At 35.3% G+C, this 24798-nt stretch overlaps 1 protein-coding gene across 1 annotated transcript in view; it reads right to left on the bottom strand.

The window, feature by feature from the left end:
• Positions 1-24798, bottom strand: part of ITGAV (integrin subunit alpha V) — a 103174-nt gene that overhangs the window by 7663 nt on the left and 70713 nt on the right. The window contains exons 14-26 of the mRNA XM_059394306.1: positions 24015-24060; positions 22518-22625; positions 20554-20612; positions 18853-19007; positions 10302-10439; positions 8825-8892; positions 8027-8174; positions 7403-7495; positions 5609-5688; positions 4357-4437; positions 3832-3937; positions 3071-3229; positions 1948-2058 (exon numbers count right to left, since the gene is read on the bottom strand). Of these exons, the coding sequence (XP_059250289.1) occupies positions 1948-2058; positions 3071-3229; positions 3832-3937; positions 4357-4437; positions 5609-5688; positions 7403-7495; positions 8027-8174; positions 8825-8892; positions 10302-10439; positions 18853-19007; positions 20554-20612; positions 22518-22625; positions 24015-24060 (1352 nt within the window). The remainder of the gene's footprint in view (positions 1-1947; positions 2059-3070; positions 3230-3831; positions 3938-4356; positions 4438-5608; positions 5689-7402; positions 7496-8026; positions 8175-8824; positions 8893-10301; positions 10440-18852; positions 19008-20553; positions 20613-22517; positions 22626-24014; positions 24061-24798) is intronic.

The following is a 24798-nucleotide window of genomic DNA, read 5'->3' as shown; positions in this document are numbered from 1 at the left end:
CGGAACTGGTAACAGTTCTGGAAGAATGGGTAGTGACTATGTAATGGGTACAGTATTTCTCTTTGAAGCAATGAAAATGTTCTGGAATTAGATAATGGTGCTGGTTGCACAATGTCACGAATATACTAAAAATCACTCAATTGCATACTGTAAATTGGTCAAAATGGTGAATTTTATATCATGTAAGTTTTATCTCAATTTTTTAAAAATGTAGTTCTATAGGAGGATAACGTACAGAATGAAAAGTGGGGTGGGGGTTAAAAGTAATTTCTATTTCACATGGGTTGGTGAGGGAAGTCCTGTCATAATCTGCCATTTAAGGACACTGGAAGGAGATGGGAACATAAGCCACGGTTTTATCTAGACAAAGAGCATTCCCCCTAAAGAGCATTCCAGGCAGATGGGAGAAAAATTTTCAAATCCTGGATGCAGAAACATGTTTGGGGATGTCTATTCAATGAAAAACTAAGGTAGCCAAAATATGAGGAGCAGAGTAAGGAGAGAAAACGCAGCCAGCAAGTTCTAAGGGCCTAGATCTTGTTGGGCTTAAAAGCTTTACATGCTCTGGCTTCCTCTCTGACTTATATGGGAAGGCACTGGATTAACATGACCTCTTCACCATTTAAAAAAATCACTATGGTTCCTATTTGGCAAATAAACGGTAATGGGGGAAAAAGACAAATATGGAGTCCAACTAGAAGTCTGGCAATAATCGAAGTGAGAGGGGAAGGTAGCCTGGGTAAGGCTATAACAGTGGTATAGCTGCTGAGAAGGGTAATCTGAAAGTAGGTATTGATAGCATTTGCTAATATATAGGATGTGAGATCTGAGAGAAAAACAGGAATCAATCACAATTCCCAGGTTTTGACAATGGATTACTAAGATGTGGAACACTATAGAAAGAGCAGAGTCAGGAAAACTCAGGGGTACATTCTTGGGATTAAATTTAAGATTACTAATAAATATTTAAGAGGAGTTCCAGTAGGCAGTTGGATAATGGAAGTCATCCACACAGAGACAGTATTTATAGCCATGAGAGTGAGTAACATCCTCTAGTATAGCACTGTCTGATCAGAGCTTCCTATAATCATGGAAATCACCAGTATGAAGATATCTCTGCCTCCCAAAGCAAGAGCCACATGTGGCTACTTGAAATGTTCCTGGTGTCTATAGTATTGGAAGGCAGAGATCTAATGAATGAATGTACGTGGAGTAGGTAAGAAATCTGAGATGTGAGCCCTGGAATACTATAGAATTAAAGGTCTGGAAGTGAAGAACAAGAAACTGCTAGTTGTTGACAGGCGAAGAGCCAAGAGAGCTGTGTCTCAGAAGTGAATGAGGAGTGATGGCACAAGAGAGGAAGTGACAAACAGGGCCAAAAGTCACTGAGAGTTGAGGCAGATGAAAACTAAGAAGACCTATGGAATGTGGTGACAAGAAGGTAATTGGTGTTTGCTAATGAATATAAACACGATACTGGATTCCCCACTAGCTGATGGTTTGCAGATCTGTTAAATTTCAAAAACGTAAATGATAAGCCATATTATAACATTGTATTCCTTACACAGACGGACTCAACAAAAGTTGATCATAATGCTAATTATTCTTGTAATTCATTTTTGTTGAGGACTCCTGGGTTTTTCTCCCAATACTGCACTAAAGCCTCCAAGATTAGGATGAGGTCAGGAAAGAGATCAGTTGGAGTACAGCTAGAAAAATAAGTTGGAATATAAAATACTTTTATTACCATCTACAAAGATAGATCATTTGAAGAAAATCTGGCATTAATTTGACTAGGAACAGGAAAATAAGAGGAATGAATAGTATAAAAATATATGTGGTTCTTCTAAGCACAGCTGTTGTTATTTCTGAAATGTTCTTTGGCATTGGTTCTATAATCACATATTTTTAAATGTTTAAAGTACTTGTTGTTGAAATGGTGCTTACCAAAGTGTGAACATCTCCTTCACTGAGGGTGAGATCCCGCTTGGTGATGAGATGGTTCCGGTCCCCTTGCCCAGGAACTGTGTCATTCTTTTCGGTTTGTGAATTTGAGATCTAGGGTTACAGAGAAACTGGTGATATATAACAGTGGAAAACATTTTTCCATTGATGTTTGGCATAAACCATTATATGTGATTAAAACACGGTGGCTGAAAACGTGTTAGGACAAATTTATCACTTAGTATATGGTAGAAAGTAAGCACAGAGAGTCCTTAATATATGGAAAGTTACCTCTGCCTACCTATGATTTTCTTCTTCCCTTGCACAGCTAGGGGAGACACGGATAAAACACAAGGGAACAGCCTGAAATTTCACCGTGCACAACTGTGGTAAGTGTTAATCATGAATATATATCATTTCCAAAGAGCCTCTTGTTCTGTTTTCTTAGCTTTCCTTAGTCCAAGTTGGGCAATAGCTTCTTATCCAAATACATGTGCTAGGATGGAGAGGACTATGTCCAAAAGTACAGAATTCCACAAAATGACATTTTTCCAAGACACGGAAGTCAAAAGAGCAGGGTTAAGTAAAATGTTAGATCTTTTTCCACAGACAAAAATTTGAACGACAAAACACCCCGTCGCAATATCATATGTGGATAAACCACAATGCAATGGAACGAAAGTCAAACTGGATCTCTCCATAAATAAATGATTCAATAGGACTTCTCAGAGTAAGGAATTAATCCTTATTTGTTATACAAATAAACAATTTAATCCTTAGTGTACTGGTTATGAAGTAAAGTATTTTTGTAGAATGGGTTTGTGTTATTAAAATAATTGTTTTATTTTGGGCACCTGGGTGGCTCAGTCGGTTAAGTGTCTACCCTCCGCTCTAGCCATGATTCCAGGGGTCTTGGGATCGAAGTTCTGCATCGGGATCCCTGCTTTGCAGGGAGACTGCTTCTCCCTCTACCCCTCCCCTCTGCTCATCTCTCTCTCATTCTCGAATAAATAAATAAAATCTTCAAAAATAAATAAATATTTTATTTCATACATTGCTCTCATAGATCTAGAAAGAAAAAGCATTAAATATCATCATAATAAAAAGTTGCTATTAAGCACATTACCTTAATTCTCAAAGGGTTGATCTCCATATCTGAAGTGCAGTTCATTGGCCCATCAATTTCATATTGAAGGATGTATAACAAAGTATTATTGTTATACTTGTAAGGCCACTGAAGATTCAGCATTGCCTTGCTGAATGAACTTGGACCGTTGTTTCTCAACTGATGGGGCAAAGAAAATGCAAATCCTTTGAGCAAAAATCTATTCCTTAATCCTCCCCCTACACCAATTTTAGCTGAATTACAGCAGAGGTTCCAAAGTTACTCTGACATTACAACATGATCATTACTGGCCAAAGGAGATCAAACTCAGCATTTGTCTCTACGATAGGGCGGTATATGTCAGGATGAAAATATGTAACAAGAGGAAAATATGAAAAAGTTTTCAAATGAAAGATGGCATAGAAAATTTTCTTTCTGTAGGAAGAAAATTCTGATGATCTGCTACAGGCACTTTTAATTTTTAGTTAGAACTGCAAAACGTCCATATGAAAATACTCAATGATGACCTATTGCTTTTATTCAAGTAGAAGTAACTGGTTTTAGACAACAATTTGTATAAACTGCATTCTTTAACCACTTGAAGCTATTTGTCTTTAAAAAAGGAACTTCTGAATAGGGAAACAATTCAAAGAAAGTTCTGATACATCCTTAAACAATGCAGTTTATATAATCATTGTGCAGATTTGGTTTTTTATAAGTAGCCTATCTGTTCTCTTTAAAGGCTCTCTACCATGTATCAGTTAAAGCTAACAATGGCAAACCTCATAGATGTGCTGAACAACTGGCCCAACATCTTCTTCATTCTCAGGGTTCTCCTTATGCTCCCAGTTTGGAATTGGAAGAAAGATATGATCAGGACTTGAAACTCTATTCAAATGAATCAAATCATTACCAATTAAAAATATACATATTTAAAAGAAAAAAAGCTGTATGTATCTGTGAACACCCACACATACCTACACACAAGGTACTCATTACTGAATCTAATGTAATAGGTGAATTGACAAATGAAGTCCCATAAAAGTTCAACACACTTATTTTGTGCCTGCTGTTGCCATATCTGGTTTATTTCCAGAGGTTACCAAATAAATATTTGGGGCTTTGGAATACACCTAGGACCTTATTTCTACAGAAGCTATAGCGCTAGTAAAACTACCATGAAACTTGGAGGGATACTTCCCGCAAGAAGCTACTGAGCCTCAACGGTTGCTTTTAAAAAGTAATTGCATTTTAAAGCAATTTAAATCTCACAAGAATGAGACACTCAACTCAGTCATCATACTGACCCTCTTATCTCAACAGCAGCTAAGACAGCGAGGTCAACTCTGTAAGAAACAACTGGGCTTACTTTGTCAAAGAGATTGGAGCTGAAAAAGAAAAAAATACACATTTAGGCCTGAACTAAGCATGATCATCATCAAAGACCTACAGAGGCAAATGCAGTGAAATGAAAAATGAACAAATTAAAAGCAACAAAGAAAGGAAAAAACTACTAAAAATGATTTTCATTGGCATTTAATTCCAAAATGATCAAATTTTACTTCTTTTACTTTGGTTTTACAAGCTCAAAACTCAAATTATTCTTAGGATAGAAATATTGATTTTTAAAATTGCATAATAAAAAATGAAAAACATATTTTCTACAAAGATGTTCATCACAGTTTGAAAAAAAAATTAGAGGCAGGGGTGCCTGGGTGCCTTAAGTATCCAACTCTCAATTTCATCTCAGGTCTTGATCTCACGGTCATGGGATGGAGCCCGTGTTTGGCGCTCCATGCTCAGCACAGAGTCTGCTTGAGATTCTTTTTTTTTTTTTTTTAAAGATTTTATTTATTTATTTGACAAACAGAGATCACAAGTAAGCAGAGAGGCAGGCAGAGAGAGAGGAAGGGAAGCAGGCTCCCCGCTGAGCAGAGCCCGATATGGGACTCTATCCCAGGACTCTGGGATCATGACCTGAGCCAAAGGCAGAGGCTTTAACTCACTGAGCCACCCAGGTACCCCCTGCTTGAGATTCTTTCTCTCCCTTTGCCCGTCTGCCCGCTTGCTTGTTCTCTCTCTCTCAAAATCAATAAAATCTTAGAAAAAAAAAAAAAAACAAAACTGGAGGCAACTTAAATGTCCACCAATAAGGAAAATGATTAAACATATAGAAACGTGTTCAAGAATCTTATTCTGTAAAAGAAACTGATATAATATGATATATAACAAAATGTTCACAGGGGTATTTATGAGTAATTATTGTTTTCTATTTGTTTCTAGATTTTCCGTATTTTTAGTATTTATGACATTAATGTATTTATACAAAACAATAAATACTATTTTATTTTGAAAAATGATAATCAACCTTGAAAACATTATAAGTGAAATTTTTAAAATAAAATTTAAAAATAAAAATAATAATAATAAAAATGATATAGTCAAGTACTGAAATTTCAGTCTACTCTATTCCATAACATTCAGAATATATTACATAATATGTTTATAACAAGTAACATTTCCTCAGTAGTTATTAAAAACTGAAAAAAGTTTCCATACCTTTGGATCTGTAAATCGAATTTCACAGAAGTATCCATCTCTGATTGCTGGTGCACACTGAAACGAAGACCAGCCAGTAGCTGAAGAGGGAGGAAGAGATAGCACTATATTAATTAAAACAATGTCTAATCAGTGAAATTTAAATTCCAATGTCCAAATATAAAGGGTTGTTCCAAAATAGGGTTTTTCTGAGCTTATAATAAAACCGAAAACACTCTAACAGAGATAATTAAATCTGATCTTCTATTGAATCTCTTTTATTTAAGATACATGGGCCAATCATAAAGGAACCTACTTAACAATTATTAACATAATTTTATCTACTCATAATAATACCTAATATTAACTTTATAAAAAATGCAAAAGTGTGTATCTGTTGATTCAGTGACAGTACGGCAATTCTGCACACTGATTTGGTGACAGGAAATTAACAACTGAACTTGTGTTAATGGAGCAGAAAGGAAGAATGAACAGATATTATTAAAAAGGGGGAGAACCTGGCTTACACAAGGCTTGAGAGGTAGGGTTAGAGCCAGAACTTCGCTATGCCTATCACAACTCCACTAACAATAATCATCCTAATTCCTGCAGGGGAACATTGTTCTTAAAGAAAATACCTGGGACGCCTGAGTGGCTCAGTTGTTGAGTCTGCCTTCCACTTAAGTCATGATCCCAGGGTCCTGGGATCGAGCCCCATGTCAGGCTCCCTGCTCAGCAGGAAGCCTGCTTCTCCCTCTCCCACTCCCTTTGCTTGTATTCCCTCTCTCACTGTCTCTGTCAAATAAATAAATAAAATCTTTAAAAAAAAGAACTGAGCTAACAGGGTAAGAGAAAGCAGGCTTCTTGGGGATTATTTATGATACACAAAAATGGAACTTCTGGGGGGACTTCATCAAACCACCTCTCACTTTATAAAGCCTGGACTGAGCCACTTGAAATAACTTGAAATTATCTACACTGGATGCAGGGCTCGATCTCATGACCCTGAGATCATGACGTGAGCTTAAACCAATAGTCAGACACTTAACTGACTGAGCCACAGGCACCACAAGGTTGATTATTTATATTCACTATGCTGTGCATTATATCTCTAAGGCTTATCTACTATTAGCTGCCAAGTCTGTACCTTTAAATAATCATCTAACAGGAAAGATAAACAGATCTTCAGATTACCAAAGTCTTTGTACTATAATTAAATCTTACAGAAAAAGTAGCAAGAAAAAAAGTAAGATGAAATATACTCCCATTTTTCCTTGATCCTAAGAGTTCTCCAGCTACATGTTTGTTCACTTTTTAGAGCATTTCAGAAGCAGACCCATTGAGTGCATTTTCTCAAACTCTTGGGCTCCCTTCTCCACTTCAAGGGGAGCCTGATCCAACTAAGATGCTCTTTGATTCTTTTGGGACGATGATAAAGTTTCAAATTCATGAGATAATTCTATCACAATAATGAGAGTCTTGGTATCTGTCAGAATGGCTTTAAGGATTCATTAAATCATTTGGTAAAAATATCAGAGTTACAATTTTGGTCCTTAGTTTAACCCATGTTTTCAATCCATTTAGTAAAATGAAGGCAGTGTAAACACTGCTTATTGAATACAGTGTAATAGTGCAATCCATTATTATATTTTCTCAGTTATAATCAAACTCTGATAATCGTTACATTCTAAATTAAAACCAATTTACAGAGACATTCTGAAATATTTATTTAAAAAATTTCTGTGGAAAAACCCACAGAAAAATATACTTTTTTCTTTAAAAGAAAAAAAAATCCATTTAGTTAAAATATCTTACTTGAGTTCCAGCCTTCATTGGGTTTCCAAGATCACATACCACCTGGCGGGTTTGGTTTTCTGTCTTAAATGCACAGGAAAGTCTTGCTAAGGCCTTTGACAGCCAAAAAAGGCGGGGGGGGGGGGATTGAAAGGAAAATAAATTAATGACCCCAAAAAAACACACTATAAAATTCCTAGACAACATCATGCAGTTGCATAGTTAAGTTTCTTATTTTAAAAATATATCCATCCATTTGAGCAAATGGGGAGTGGGTATGGGAGAAGCCAGAATTGTGTACAACTGCAATTGTGTACAACTGTATAAAGGTATTTCTAAAAGATCCCTAGAGGATTAGATACATAACCTTATTACCCCTAACAAATTATTTGATGGACAGGCTAAGACACTTTATCTATCTGACCTTGTTTCAGGCACTTAGCTAGCAATTCTAAAAAGTCCCATCAATGCATTATGCAAAGTATTAGGCTTGAAAGGAATTATATAAGACAGGCACTCTACTGCCTAGCAATTTAGCCTTAAGTAGAATGGCTAAGCTTGTACTACACTAAATAGGGGAATAACTCATTAATGTTAATGAGATCTATGGGTGTGTTTCAATTTTTAAACAGGCAGTGTGCTTACTTCACTATTGCGGACAACCCCGATGAAATCAGCCTGCGGGGGGATGTTAACGATGAGCTCAGCTTCATAGGCACCTTCTCCTTGATTCTGAGCCTTAACAATCAATGTCAGAGGATTGTCGTCCCCAATATAAATCTTCTTTTGATCACTACAAGTTAATACAAATCTAGACAATGAAAAAAAACTGCACGGGGAGAGCTTAGCTGTTCAAAGAAACAAAAGAAATATATAGCACTGACATGTTCAACAGTGTCTCAAGATATTTTAAGCCTATTTCATGGCTCAAAAGAAAACTGGAAATAGCACACTGAATGCAAATCCAATGCTTCTTTCATGAAAAAAAGAATTAATGCCACTAATATATCACTACCAGTCATATCTATCGAAGTAATTTTGTATCTCTTTGTAGGTACTTATTAATTCCCTGAATTTTTTTCTAAAAGCTGAATTAATCACTGTCACGATTCTCAAAATATTCTTTAAAATTTATATACCATAAAATACTAAACAGATTCCTGTGGTTAACAGGGTATCTACAATGAAATATATCTTTAAGAGATATTACTTTGTAACACTGCTCATCCTGTATGGAAATAGATTTGTCAACCTAGGCAAGCAGCGAAAACAGTGCTTATTTTTTCAAAGTTCAATACTGATAGTTTTACTGCTACAGAAAATCATGAATTATCCTCCTTTATAACTAGTTCACATTAAAATATACTATTGTTTTCAACAGAAAAGTGTGTTCTTCCATTGAAATTTCTTGTTCTACTGTTTACTGTTTGGAGCAAAACTTACCTATCTACAGAAACTTCCAATTTGGGTTTGCAGACATTGTCTTCACCACAGTCAAGCAGAATATGGGCCTAGAAAAAAGCATTTTATTGTTTCTGCATGAAAATATACCAAGGTAGGACACATATGCAGTGTAAATCAATATATATATCAATATACATGTAGGTATATGTGAATATACATAAACACACATATATTTATATACACTCATCAACTTGTTTGCATACCTGAATGTAAAAAATATCATGGCTGCTTTTTTAAAAAGATGTATTTATTTTAGGGAAAGAGAGAGAGACAGAGAAAGAATCCTCAAGCAGACTTCCCACTGAGCGCAGAGCCCAATACAGAGCTTGATCCCAGGACCCTGAGATCATGACTTAGCTGAAATCAAGAGTCGGATGCTCAAACGACAGCCGCCCAGGAGCCCCATGGCTGCTTATTTTTAAATAGGTCAGTGTAGCTAGTCAAGAATGAAAAAGAAGAAAAACACTCACAGCATATAATACAATTAGCTGGAACATTTTAGTTCTATCTCAAATTAAGTTGTTATGATTCTGGAATGAAGTGCTATACAGAAGAGAAAGTACAGTAAAGAAATGAAGATTCGGAAAAAAAAGAAGAAAAGAAATGAGGATTCAGCATGAACCTGCTGCTGCTAGCTAAGTTGCATGATCTTGGGAAAAGCAAATTTCCCTTTCAGAATTTCTTGTTGCAGACTATGCCACTGTCAACATCATGGAAATATGGCTGCAGAGTGTAAAAGAATAAGGAGCTATGGGCACATGGAAGCAATTCTGATGGGCACACCAAAAGGAACGGAAACTGGACAAAATGAGTCCAGCATATTCATGGCCATTTGGAAGGAGATGAAGGAAAAGGGACTAGAAGCATTGAAATTAACTAATCCAGGACGGGTGAAATAAACAAAAAAACCTGTATTTTCTCCCTTTAGATCTGGAGGCTAGAGCAGTATGGAAAATCCAAAAGAAAGAAATAGTGGGAAGTAGCAGAAGAGGCTGGGCAGAATATGAAATGAATGAATCTAAAAATTTTTAAAAGAAGAAAGAAGAAAAAGAAGAAGCCATTCCTCATCTATTGCTAATAGTCAAAAAGCTTCAAGCCCAGGCACAGACAAAAAGAAGAGAGAAAATGATTTAAAGGGGGAAAATAATGAAAAGATTCCTCTTCTAAGTCACAAGGGATATGCAGAAGAGAATAAAATTACATGACACAGATCTTAACTGTCAATTTACCTGGAATGAAACAAAATACATGAATTAATTAAATGACAGAGATGTAAGAGGTTGCATATGTGTACACATATACTATTTTTTACAATTAAAATGTAAAGCTAAGAAAACATAGATATGAAATTTGTTTATCAAAAACAGTAATCCCCTATGGTATTTAAAAAGATGAAGTTTAAGACTTAAAAAAAATTAAAGTATAAAATTAGCGACAAGTGGAGATAGTATAGTACCTGTCGACTAACGTTGGCGGGAGTGAACTGGTTAAGAATGGGTTGCAAGCCTGTCGCATCAGCAGCTGTTCTGTAATCCAACCCGTACTCCATAAAAATGGTAATTGGAGTGAGTTTGTCTCTAAATTCGGATTCATCCTAGAAACGAAAAAGCTCCTAATTAATGATAATACCAATCTATGACATCAAACTATCTAGAGAAATTTCTAAGTGTAAACACAAAGCCAGCCATATACAACGCTGATCCAATTCTACCAGAATTCTGAAAAACTACACTTATGTAAGAATAAGAGTACCCAAAAAGATTTATTATTCAGTGAGAACCCTTAGTTTTTGTTTATAATAGAAACTTGATTCATACAAAAATATTTAAGGTGTGTTAAAAAAACAGGTGCTCCACAACCAAAATAACTAGAATATTACCAATAATGCTTAAGGTACCCAGGAGTTCCCTTATCGTTTCTTCTCAGAGGTTACCACCATCCTACATTTTAAGTACATCATTTCCCTGTTTTCAGTATTTCACTATATTGTATATTTGTCCTTAAAAATTGTATTTTTCATTTGCTTTTTTTTTTCCAGGTTATTTCAAACAGAGGTCATATGTATTCTTTTGTGATTTGCTTTCTCTTCAAGACCCTTGTTAAGATTCATCCATGCTGTTGGAAATAGCTGAAGTTAGTTTTCACTATTGAGTAGTATCTCATCAAATATTAAACCCATAATATAATTACTCATTTTCCTGTCAAAGGTTATTTGAATTGTTTGGGGCTTTTTGTTTTTGCTATTACAAAAACAAAAACAAAAACAAAAAAACAATTCTACATAGTGGCAAGTAGATTTTTGAGCTCTAGAAAATCATACCATATTATTTTCGTAAGTCTTTACAACTTACACTGCCATCAGCAGTAATTCCATTAATTCACATCATGACCAACAAACAAGTACTGACAGACTTTGTTTGACTGTAAGATGATGGTATTTGTTCATATAAATTTTTTCTTGTTCTACATTTTTAAAGTTTAAATTAATTAACAGAGTATATTATTAGTCTCAAAGGTAGAGTTTGGTGATTCATCAGTCTTCTATAATACCTAGTGCTCATTACTTCACATCCCCTTCTTAATGTCTACCACCCAGTTACCCTCCCCCATCAGAAAACCTATGATTAAAGCTTTCTTACGGTTTGTCTCCCTCTCTGATTTCATCTTATTTTTCCCTCCCTTCTCCTATAATCCCCTGTTTTGTTTCTTAAATTCTGCATATCAGTGAGATCATATGGTAGTTGTCTTTCTCTGACTGACTTATTTCACTTAGCATACCATTTAGATCCATCCATGTCATTCCAAATGGCAAGATTTCAATTTTTGATGCCTGAGTAGTATTCTGATGTATATATATACCATATATATATATATATATATATATATATATACACCACATATATATATACCATGCATCTGTCGATTGGCAATGGGGCTCTTTCCACATTTTAGCTATTGAGAACACTGCTGCTATAAAACACTGCAGTGCAGGTGCCCCTTCAGATCACTACATTTGGATCCTTGGGGTAGATACCTACTAGTGCTATTGCTGGGTTACAGGATAGCTCAATTTTCAACTTTTTAAGGAACCTCCACTCTGTTTTCCAGAGTGGCTGCACCAGCTTGCATTCCCACCAACAGTATAAGAGGGTTCCCTTTTCTCCACATCCTCACCAACATCTGTAATTTCCTGACTTGTTCATTTTAGCCATTCTGATCTGTGTGAGGTGGTATCTAACTGTGGGTTTTTATTTTTATTTCCCTGATGCCGAGTGACGTGGAGCACTTTTTTGTGTGTCAGTTGGCCATATGGATGTCTTCTTTACAGAAGTGTCTGTTCATGTCTTCTGCCCATTTATTGATCAGATTATCTGTTCTTTGTGTGCTGAGTTTGACTAAGTTCTTTATAGATCCTGGACACTAGCCCTTTATCTGATAAGACATTTGCAAATATCTACACCCATTCAGAGGGCTATCTTTTGGCTTTGTCAACTGTTTCCTTTGCTGTGCGAAAGCTTTTTATCTTAATGAAGTCCCAATAGTCGATTTTTGCCTGTTTCCCTTGTCTTTGGACTCCTATCTAGCAAGAAATTGCTGGACCAAAGTCACAGAGGATGCTGTCTGTGTTCTCCTCTAGGATTTTGATGGATTCCTGTCTCACATCGAGATTGTTCATCCATTTTAAGTCTATTTTTGTGTATGGTATAAGGAAATGGTCCAGTTTCATTCCTCTGACATATGGCTGTCCAATTTTCCCAACACCATTTGTTGAAGAGACTTGTCTTTTTCCCACTGGATGTTCTCTACTGCTTTGTCAAAGATCAGTTGACGATAGAGCTGAGTGTCCTTTTCTGGGTTCTTATTCTGTTCCACTGATCTAGGTGTCCATTTTTGTGCCAGTATCATACTGTCTTAATGATTATACCTTTGTAATAGAGCTTAACTCCAGGATTATGATGCCACCAGCTTTGGTTTTCTTTTGTCAACAATTCCTTTGGCTAATCAGGGTCTTTTCTGGTTCCATACAAATTTTAGGATTATTTATTCCAGCTCTGTGAAAAAAGTTGATGGTATTTTGATAGCAATTTCATTGACTGTATAGATTGCTCTAGGTAGCATAGACGTTTTAACAACAATATATGTTCTTCTACTCTATGAGCATGGAATGTTTTTCCATTTCTTTGTGTCTTTCTCAATTTCTCTCATGAGTGTTCTATATTCTTCTGAGTACAGATCCTTTGCCTCTTTGGGTAGGTTTATTTCCAGTAATCTTAAAGTTTCTGGTCCATCTGTAAATGGGATCGACTCCTTAAATTCTCTTTCTTCTGGCTCATTGTTAGTATATAGAAATGCAACTGATTTCTGTGCACTGATTTTATATCCTGCCATTTTGCTGAATTCCTAAATGAGTTCTAGCAATTTTAGGGTGGAGTCTTTTGAGTTTTCCACATAGAGTATCATGTCACCTGCGAAGATTGTGAGTTTGACTTCTTCTCTGCCACTAAATGCCTTTTATGTCTTTTTATTGTCTGATTTTTGAGGCTAGGACTTCAAGTACTGTGTTGATCAACAGTGGTGAAAGTGGACATCCCTGCCATGTTCCTGACCTTAGGGGAAAAGCTGTCAGTTTTTCTCCATTGAGAATGATATTCTCTGTGTGCTTTCTGTATATGGCTTTTATGATATTGATATATGTTCCTTCTATCCCTACACTGTGAAGAGTTTTGATCAGGTGTAATCTATTAAGAAGATCATATGGTTCTTGTCCTTTCTTATATTTATGTGATGTATCACACTGACTGATTTGTGGATGCTAATCCACCCTTGCAGCCCATCAATAAATCCCACTTGGTCGTGGTGAATAATCCTTTTAATGTACTGCTGGATCCTACTGGCTAGTATATTGGTGAGAATTTTTCATCAGAGATATTGGTCTATAATTCTCCTTTTTGCTGTGGTCTGGTTTAAGGAACAAGGTAATGCTGGCCTCACAGAATCTGGAAGTTTTCCTTCCATTGCTATTTTCTGAAACAGCTTCAGAAGAATAGGTATTAATTCCTCTTTAAATGTTTGGTAGAATTCCCTTAGGAAGCCATCTGGTCCTGGACTCTTGTTAGAGGAGATTTTTGATTACTACTTCAATTTCCTTCCTGACTATGCATCTGTTCAGGTTTTCTACTTCTTGCTTCAGTTTTGGTAGTTTATATATTTCTGGAAATGCATCCATGTCTTCCAGATTGCTTAATTTGTTGGCATATGGTTGCTCATGATATGTTCTTATAATTGTTTTATTTCTTTGGTGTTAGTTGTGATCTCTCCTTCTTCATTCAAGATTTTATTTGGGTCCTTTATCTTTTCATTTTGGTAAGTCTGGCCAGGAGATTATCAGTCTCACTTATTCTTTCAAAGAATCAACTCCTAGTTTTGTTGATCTGTTCTACCACTCTTTGGTTTCTAATTTCTAATTCACTTATTTTTTTTTTCTCTAGCCTTTATTAATTCTCTTCTACTGGGTTTAGGCTTAATGCGCTGCTCTTTCTCCAGCTCCTTTAGGTGTAAGCTTAGGTTGTATGTTTGAGACCTTTCTTGTTTCTTGAGAAAGGCTTGTATTTCTATATACTTGCCTCTTAGGACTGCTTTTGTGGCATCCCAAAGATTTTGAACTGTTGTGTTTCATTTTGAACAGTTGTGCTTTCATTTTCATTTCTTTCCTTTTTTTAAAAATAATTCCATAATTTTTTAAATTCTTCTTTAATTTCCTGGTTGACCCATTCATTTTTAATAGGATGCTCTTTAGCCTCTATGTATTTGAGTTCTTTCCAAATTCCCTCTTGTGAATGAGTTCAAGTTTCAAAGCACTGTGGTTTGAAAATACACAGGGAATGACTCCAATCTTTTGGTATCAGTTGTGACCCATATTCTGGAGAATGTTCTATGTGCACTCAAGGTGAATGTGTATTCTGTTGCTTTAGGATGGAATGCTCTGAATATATCTGTGAAGTCCACCTGGTCCAGTGTGCCATTCAAAGCCCCTGTTTCCTGGCTGATTTTCTGCTTAGATGATTTGTCCACTGCAGTGAGTGGGGTATTAAAGTCCTCTACTATTATTGTAATAGTATCAAAGTATTTCTTTAGTTTTGGTATTAATTGGTTTATATAATGGGGAATCATTATTTATAATTTTTAGATCTTCTTGTTGGACAGACCCTTTAATTATAATGGTTTTTCCTCATCTCTTATTACAATCTTGGTTTAAAATCCAATTTGTATGATATAAGGATTGCTACCCTAGCCTTCTCTTGATGTCCATTAGCATGATAAATGCTCTCCACCCCCTCACTATCATTCTGGAGGTGCTTTGGGTCTAAAATGCATCTCCTGCAGACAGCATATGGATGGGTCTTGCCTATTTATCCAATCTGATACCCTGTCTTTTGATTGGGGCATTTAGCCCATCTACCAGAGTAACTACTGACAGATACAAATTTAGTGCCACTGTATTCCCTGTAAAGTCACTGTTTCTGTATATTGTCTCTATTCCTTTCTGGTCTATGTTACTTTTGGCTCTCTCTTCACTTAGAGGATCCCCTTTAATATTTCTTGCAGGCGTGGTTTAGTGATCACAAATTCTTTTAATTGCTATTTGTCTTGGAAGCTTTTTCTCTCTCCTCCTATTTTGAATGACATCCTGGCTGGATAAAGTATTCTTGGCTGTATCTTTTTCTCATTTAGGACCCTGAATATATCATGCCAGTCCTTTCTAGCCTGCCAGGTCTCCATGGATAGGTTGGTTGCCAATCTAAAGTTTCTACCATTGTAGGTTAAGGTAAAGGTTGTCCTGAACTGCTTTCAGGACTTTTTCTCTTTGTCTCTGAGATTTGCAAGCTTCACTATTATATGTTAAGATGTTGATCTATTTTTACTGATTTTTGGGTGACTCTCTGTGCTTTCTGGACTTGAATGACGAGTACTATAAATTGTGTAAGACTGCTGAATCACAGACCTGTACCTGTGAAACAAATAACATATTGTATGTTTAAAAGAAACAGTTGATAAAGTAAGAAACTGGTTGAAAAGGAAAGAGGAAAAAAAAACTGAAATGGAAAGACTACATCATGAGAAAAAAAACATGAATTCTATATACTCTTTTCCCCTAGCGCTGGAGTTTTGCAGTTCTATGTGATCTGCTTAAACTTGATCTTAGCTGGATGTTTTGCTAATCTTCTGGGTAGGGACCTGTTACTCTGATTCTCAAGGTGTCTTTGCCTGGGACAGAACTTGCCTGGCACTGCCCTTGCCAAGGGACCAGACTAAGTAAATGGCTCCAGGTTGCTCTATGTGGCTTTAATTTCCTAAAGGTTTTCCACATCACTTTAGAGGATGAAAATGAAAGTGCAGCCTCCCAATCTCTGCCCCAGAGCTGAAAGCCTGTACTCCCAACTACTCAGTGTGCCCTCTGAGAAAAGTAGGCAATCACTCCTATCTCCCTGGTCTCTGTCCACACTTTAGCTTACCTAGCCTGTGACTGGGCATTTCTATCTCAGTGACTGTCTGGAGTCTCCAAACTCTGCAGACTCCTATGGCACCCACCTGCACCACTCCTCCCGCTCCTCCCAAAGGAGGGAGGTGGGTTTTGCGGGGGTTCTGGTGCTTGCTGGGCCCTTGCTCAGGGAGTGGTTGCCTAACCATGCTGTGGTTCACAGTTTATGGTATCCCCATAACCCCACTTCTGGGCATGATGATTGCAGCCAGCTGCCCTCCTCTGACGCCTGGGAAGTCTGCTGCACTCAGGCACCGGTGGTCTTCCTGTGACTCCAGGGATCCAGAGGATTCCACCTAGGATGTCCCACCTAGGATTCCACCATGCTTTGCCACCTGAGCTCCTTTAAGGTAGTGATGTCCCTCACTGGAGCAACTTTTAAAAGTTCTGATTTGGGGCTCCAGGGCTGTGTCACTTACCGGTGCTGGTTTACAGAGGCTCCCCCACCATCCCCACACGCATTTCATCTTCCCAAATAGCGCCTTAGAATCACTTCTCTGCACTTACTACTTTGCAGAAACTGATTGCTTTTCTACTTATAGAGTTGCATCTATTCTTTTGTTAGATCTCTGGTTGAGTTCACAGGTATTCAGAATGATTTGATAGCTAGCTAACTGAATTCCTGGGACAAAATTTAGGTCTCCTACTCCTCCAACCATCTTGGAAAACTTCTACCTTGAAGCTTGTTCAATATTTAATTTAATCAAAAGCTTTTCCTATATTTAAGACATTCATGTTTTTCTTCAGTCTATTCATGTGTTAAGTTATATTTCTATATTTTTAAGCTAACCCACCCTAGAACAAATCAAAGTAGGTCTACTTATTTTATCTTTTCTTAGAAACGGCTAGGATTTAGTTTGCTTATATTTAATTTAGTAATTTTATATCTATGTCTGTCTGAAACACTGGCATGAAATTCTTGCTGGGACTATCCTCCACAATGATACCTACATTCTGGATATCAATTATACTAACTTCACAGAATTAAGTTGCATGTACTTTCTATTCTTCTATTCCTTCAAAGAGCTTAATATTGGAATGTCTTGTTCTTCTTGGTTTGGTAGATATCACCTATAAAACCATTTGGGATTTGTGTTTCCTTTGTGTAAAGATTTTTAACTGTCAACTCAATTTTTAAAATGATTTATAAGGTTAATGGATTATTCAGGTTTTCTATTTCTTCTTCTGGCAGTTGTGTTATGATTTTCTAAGAATATCCTTGTTTTGTCTAAGCTTTTCTATGTCTCAGCACAAGGTTATTATAATATTCTATTACTGTAAACTCTTCTTTACCTGTAGCTATGTCCCTTTTTAATTCCTTATTCTGTGGAGTTAAATTTTTTTGGTTTTGTTTTCCCTCAATTTTTTCTTGATCAATATTTCATTTGAGTTAAATAGAATTTAAGGCTATACAGTTTCTTTATTTTCTGCTTCTGTGACATCCCACACATTTTGATAAGCAGAATTTTCATTATGATTCATTTCTTTTCTTTTTTTTAAGATTTTATTTGTTTATTTGACAGAGACAAAGAGATCACAAGTAGACTGAGAGGCAGGCAGAGGCAGAGGGAGGAAGCAGGCTGCTACTGAGCAGAGAGCCTAGTGCAGGACTCAATCTCAGGACCCTGAGATCACAACCTGAGCCGAAGGCAGAGCGTAACCCACTGAGCCACCCAAGCACCTCATTATGATTCATTTCTAAGTAAATTTCCATAATGATCTTTTTGATCCATAAGTTATTTAAAACCACAATTCCCAATTCCCATTTATCTTTTTTTATTGCTTTCTAAAAACCATACCATGGTCAAACACTATATTTCTATGATTCCAACTTTTTGAAATTTGTTTAGACTTCCTTTGTGACCTATATATGGTCAATTTTTGTATTCTATATAGGTCTGTTAAATTGAGGTTGTTAATTATGTTGTCTTCCAAATCTTCACTGATGTTTTCAAATTTTTTTAAAAGTTTTATTCTTACTTTAAACGTTTTATAAAAATTCGTATTTTGCAACTGATAATTCCAATACCTCAAGCCTTTGCAGGCTCAAAATTTGTTTCATCTGGGGCAATTACTGCTCATCCTTACCCCCGCCACTCTGGCTCACATATTCACATACCACAGATCAAATTTTGCCAATGTAGTTTTTTAACTGAGTGCTTATTTTTTTGGACCCTGGAGACTTCTTTTATGTTTTGAGAATCTAGTGATTTTTAAGAAATATGTTTATAATAATTTATTCAGCAGCATTACTGTAGAACAGTCATTTGGAATATCCAGTTTGCCAGCAGTAAAAATCCATTAAGTATCAGGCTTGATACTTTAAAAAGCCAAATTTTCTCAAGTGTATTTTTCCGTGTTTCCTTTTTGATTTAATACCAAAAACTTTATACAAAGTGAAAATCATTTAGATTTTTAAAAAAATAGTAAAAAGTAAAAGATAATGAAGCAAAAAAGTATCTCTTACCCGCAGATATGCTATTAGTTCCTCACACTGCATCTGTCCCCCCCTTGAAATGGTCATGTTCTTAGAGTGACCTGGCGACCGGTTATGGAGAAATAGAGCTCGTCGAATTGCTCCTTTTTGCTTAAGCTTATCCAAAAGAAGCTCCACCTGGAAGTCTATACAAACCAAAGGATTTATAACTAACATAATCTTTATGGACACTTATCTGTCCTAGATACCTAGAGTTGTCATGTAAGCAGAGATATTTATTTCTTAAGAAGTAATTTCCCTGTAATTCACTAAAAATGTCATACAATGTAGTGAGATTACAACGCATTAATTCTGAACTAATATTTAAGAGTAATCAATCCAATGACCCCCAAAGTAATACCATATATTAATCCAGATAACAGATAATGATAGTACTATCAGATGAAAAAGAAAATTTTTTCTTTTAATTTACGCTGAGAAGAAGAAGTTCAGAGCATGAAACGTATGTGAACTGAGACTTCCACCATTAATGCGAGTAGCAGCAATTTCTTGTGGATGAGATTAAGAAATATTTAGTAATATGTACTGGTACCATTTCATTAGACACTATGATGAATACACAGTTTTCATCACCTGCTACTTCTAATGAAGCTGCCATATCAGATTGTCAGACAAATATGTCCCTCACGAAGCAGGTAGCCGAAGTTGACTGGATCAAGAACAATCTTAAAACGAATGTACAACCAATAGTCTGAAGCACAGTTGTTATTAGGGTGACTTCCCGCTAAGATTTAGTTCTTCTTTAAATGGTTTCTTCAAAGTGGAGAGCGCAAACCTCGAAAACCAACTTTATAGGTTTCTCTAAATGTTGAACTTCAGGTCAAATTGGGTGAGAACACAGGTTACCTTGCTTCCAGTTCTGTTCCACCCACCCACCCACACTGTCTTCCTTGTGTTTCTCAAACACACTAACCATACTCCTATCTCAGGCCTCTTGAAACTGCCATTTCCTCTGTGCAAAATACTCCTCCAGACATCCCCTAGCTCCTTCATTTCCTTCAGGTCTCTACTGAAAAGCCATCTTCCAGAGATGCCTTGCCTTGCTCCTATATGTGAATTTTCATGCACAACCACATACCCCAAAGATTCATTCCTCTTTCCCTGCTTTATTGTTACTTCTCAACACTGTCACTAATGTAATGACAAATCTTGGCAACAATCACTTAGTTCTCCTACCCTGCTTTCTGGACCACATAAACCATTTTTTGGAAAGGAGAAGTCAGGTTAGGAGTTTGCCATGTGGGTTAAATTTAGTGGCCCAGACTTCTTCTTCCACCATTTCTAAAGCACCCTTACTCCTGAGATTGCTGGTGGCTTCTCTAAGACATAAAATAGCAACTCTTCTGTACATCATCTATTTATAAACAATGATACCCATTTCCCTTAGAGTTCATTTATCTCTCGTTGGTAATTGTTTAACTCTCGTAAGTCCATATTTACCATTCAGTGGCTACTTTGTTCACAATGTCAATTAATAAATATGTATTCTATTTGAACTAACTTAAAAGTCAACAAGGTAATTATGATGCATTGTTAAGTATCTTTAACCATAAAAAGTCAAACAAAGAACAACAATAACAGGTATTTGTGCTAATTATTAAAATATCTTAAAATATTTTCTGAGTGCTATAGATGTAGAATCATTATATAATTTTTCCGTAGAACACTTACTAAGTTTCGTGGGAAGTGCTCCTTTGCCATCTGCCTTTAAGCAGAACTTGACATTAAAACTGTAGAAAAATAAAAATATATACAAAATCCTATAATCCAGTTCAGACATTTTTGAATATCATCCCCAAATATCACATTTCTAATACACAGTTTATATATATATAGTAAAGCCTTTTATATCTTGCCTCATGTTTTAATATTATTCCCGAAACATGAAACTACACAGAATAACCTAACTCATGCTTCAGTAATTCAAGCACATTTACTTTCATGGTACCTTGATGGGAAAAAAAAAGACAAAGAGAAAGAAATGAATCTCCTAACTTTCTCTCATATTTAGAGAACATACTGATAAACTCCAGTGAGGGAAATGACTGACCAGATTTAAAATAACATCTCACTTTCGAAAAAATCCTACCAAAGTTTCCTTTAATTAGAAAGCTCCTATAGAACAGTGCCTTTCACGATTTACTAATGGGTCATGAATAGGTTTATTAATGGGTCATGAAATTAGTTTAATAGGATGGGTTAGCCACCATCTTAAAAAAAATAAATCAAATAAATAAAATTGAAGGGTAAGATTTCATGGAACTTTGTTTTAATTACATACATGTCTTTGGTGGATTATGATACAAAATATATTTCATACTATGTGCCATAATCAAAAACATATGAAAGCTACTGCTAAGTGTATTCAAAGCCTTTGGGTTATTTGCTTAATTTAAAATGTATTATTAGCAACTTCACAGGGGCATGCGGGGTAAGTAAAAAGAAGAAAGACAATAAAACTTAAAAAGCCAAAATCTGAAAATAACTTCACTGCTAATCAATGTAAATTAAGACAAAATGTTACCAAATTTTTAATGCAATCCAATGAAAGAAATAAAATTTTGAAAAATGTTTTTAATGAGTGTAATAATTCAAAAAAAATCAGGAAAAATATTTTTTTCATTAGCTCTTCTGAAGTAAAATTTTTTCAGCTTCCAATCATTCTACCCTGCATTTGTCAGAAGTTCTCTGATTTTTCTGTGTAACCAAGGAACATAAAGAACAGTGTCCTCCAAAGTAGGGTACTCATGGTAATTTTAGTAGTAAATGGATCAAGATTTTTCTTAATTTAATACTTATTTTGACATGTATAAGAAAAGTACTGGGTTTTTTTTATCTTATTTTTGAACACTTTTAAGTAAAACATGATCAATTTAAAGAAAAAATAAACTTTAGGGATGCCTGGGTGGCTTAGTCAGTTAAGCATCCAACCCTTGATCTCAGCTCAGGTCTTGGTATCAGGGTCATGAGTGTAAGCCCCACATTGGGCTCCACGCAGAGCATGGAGGTTACTTTAAAAAAAAAAAAAAAAGCTTAAAAAAATTATAAATACAGGTAGAATGAAAATATAGCAAAAAATATATAACGTAGCAAAAAACAAAAAAGCAAATAAAGGAGACTTGAGAAACACTGGGCTAGAGAAGAATTCAGACATTAAACTTACCAAAAAAATTAGTTTTCTTTAGAAACTAGTAAGGGAACAAGTAGAAGAACAAGTACATTATACTAGTAATATATCATTTATAATAAAGATTTAATATATATAATATTTTTCATACAACTATTTGCAGATATTACAGCTGGAAAAGATCTATCTTTTGAAAACTAAAATGTTCATGGGCCTGTTTAAAAGTATATATAAATCAGTTCTGCGATCTTACTAGCTTTTTCTCCTTTTTGAATATATTGATTGAGCATGCATCATTTATTTAAAATTAAGTTCATACTAGTTTGTACCGTATTTCTAGAGCCTTCTACGTATCTCCTTTGAAACAATTATTTCCATAATTCAATCTATGAAAAGAGAGTATACTCACAGAAACTGTTTAAGCAATATTTTAGCTTATTTTCAATTGTTTTGACAATGACTACATAAATAATCACAATAATAACTATTATGAAACTAACGCCCTTACCATGAAACTTTGAGATCTGTCCCAGGCAGTGGGCAGGTTTTATTATCTTGATTTAAAATGCTAGGGTATACTTCAAGGCCAGCATTTACAGTTATAACTGGTCTGGCCCTGGTTAAAAAAAAAAAAAAAGAAAAAGAATGTTATTTGAAATGTTAGACTGACCTAAGCATTTTAGGTTTACATTCACAGTATATATAAGCACAATGCTTATTAAAGCATTGTTTATAATAGCAAAAAGAATAAAACAACCTAAACACAGAACAACAAACTATTCCAGTTTGCCAGGGACAGTGCTGATTTTAGCACTGAAAGTCCCATGACCTGATAAATCCCTCAGTTCTCAGGCAAAGAGGAACAACTGGCCAACCTATCTGAACGGAGTCTACCACAGCAGAATGGCTAAAACGTCATGGGGCATCTATCTAATGCAACGCAATATAGTAGAGGAAATGAGCAACATAAATCCATCTGTGTGGATATGAGATGATTCCTAAGATATATCCAAGATACAATTTTTATATGAGAGAGAAAAAACCCCACGATGTACAAAAGATGCATGCAAACACACACACACAGACACATACCCATAATTTTTTAATGCACAGAATATTTCTGGTAGGATATACTTATAAACTAGTAACTGACATGAGATAAAGTATGTTTTTTTTTGTCTATACCCTTTCTGTACTATGTCAGCTTTTACTACATGCATTATTAATTCTTTGATAACAATTTTAAAACCTGAAATGATAAAATAAATAGTTTTCCAAAGTTCAGAGGAACAGACTTAAACCCTGCATAAAAATCGGGTAGGCTTCATATCAGAGTGCCAATCTCAATCATGATAAATCCTGGAATCTATATGAATACACAGGTGGTGCCAAGATAGCCAACATAAATTCCATTATGTAGAATTAATGTTCATTATCCTGGCATACATAAACACATCCCATGGAAGTGTAAACACCTTAATCTACTTGGGATGCCACATGGTAGCCTAAAGCATGGAGAATTGATTAAATATAGAGAATATCCGGGAACATGGATGAAGCTGAGAAATACAGGTTATATGGATTTATAGGTATTGCTCTAATAATAAAAATACTGATTTGGGGAGCCATTACATACTGCCCTTGTGGTCATAGAATGCTGTAGCATAAACATCAAGTTAATTTCTTGCCTCTTTAGAAGAAAATATAAGCTCATATAAATTTTAAAGAGATTTAAAATGCAGGAGAATATTCTTTAATACAATTTAAAGAATAAAGACGGAAAAATCTGAATGCTTTCCTAAATTAAAAAATCTACACCTTTCTCTACACTTCGGGATTTCCTTATATAAATGCTACCTGCCTGCAGCAATACAACTAAAAAGAACAAACAAATTTTATCATGACTTGAAGAAAATTAAACTGAAATTCAAACACTGGACTTAACTATAAAATTGTCAAATAATTGAGATTATTCCTATATTACACGATATGGAAACATGCTCACCTGTATAATACAGCTCTATCTACACCAAAAGCTCCTACAATTAAGTCTTAAAAGAGAGTAGAAAAACATGTAAATAACAATATTGGCTTTTTTATTCACATACTGTTCTATAAAACTTTCAGTGCATACAATAAAGATTTACACATAGTTTCAAAACTATTCTTCATTAAATGGTTGTCAGATAATATCTAAAAGGCGAAAACATATCAAAACTCTAAACAGAATATCAAATGGCAAACACTCATCATAAAACTAATCTTTCATCTGGGTAGATGGATACTTCTACAATAAGGAAATGCATATCACCCAAATACGTATACCTCTCAGAGGAAAAAGTTTTATATGTGCCTGTGGATTTTACAATTTCACTATAAGATTCATTATATATATAAATCTCATTATAAATTTTTTCACTGTTTAAAAACAAAACCAAAAAGCGTATTACATATATGTAGAATACTTAGAATAGTAGCAGATAGCATTCGAATTAACAAGAATAAAATGCATTAATTTCTAAATGCAGCTAGTAACAACAGGTTCACGATTACAAAAAAATGAAGTAAGAGCCCTATCTCATAGTATATCTAATGTAAACCTGGGGAAACCCTTTCTAAGCAAAAAAAAAATACATGGGAAACCATAAAGATCGGTACATTGGATCAGATAAAAATGAAGAACTTTTTTATGCACAAAAACCAAATATGGCAAACTAAAAAATAAATATATGTTAAGGAGTTAGAATCTTCAATATTGAAGGCACTGCCACAAATTTAAAAAAAAAAAA

Source organism: Mustela nigripes, chromosome 3 (assembly GCF_022355385.1).
Source record: "Mustela nigripes isolate SB6536 chromosome 3, MUSNIG.SB6536, whole genome shotgun sequence".
Classification (NCBI taxonomy): Eukaryota; Metazoa; Chordata; class Mammalia; order Carnivora; family Mustelidae; genus Mustela; species Mustela nigripes.
The sequence above is the reverse complement of the archived record's forward strand: the minus strand, read 5'-3'. Positions and strand labels throughout refer to the sequence as shown.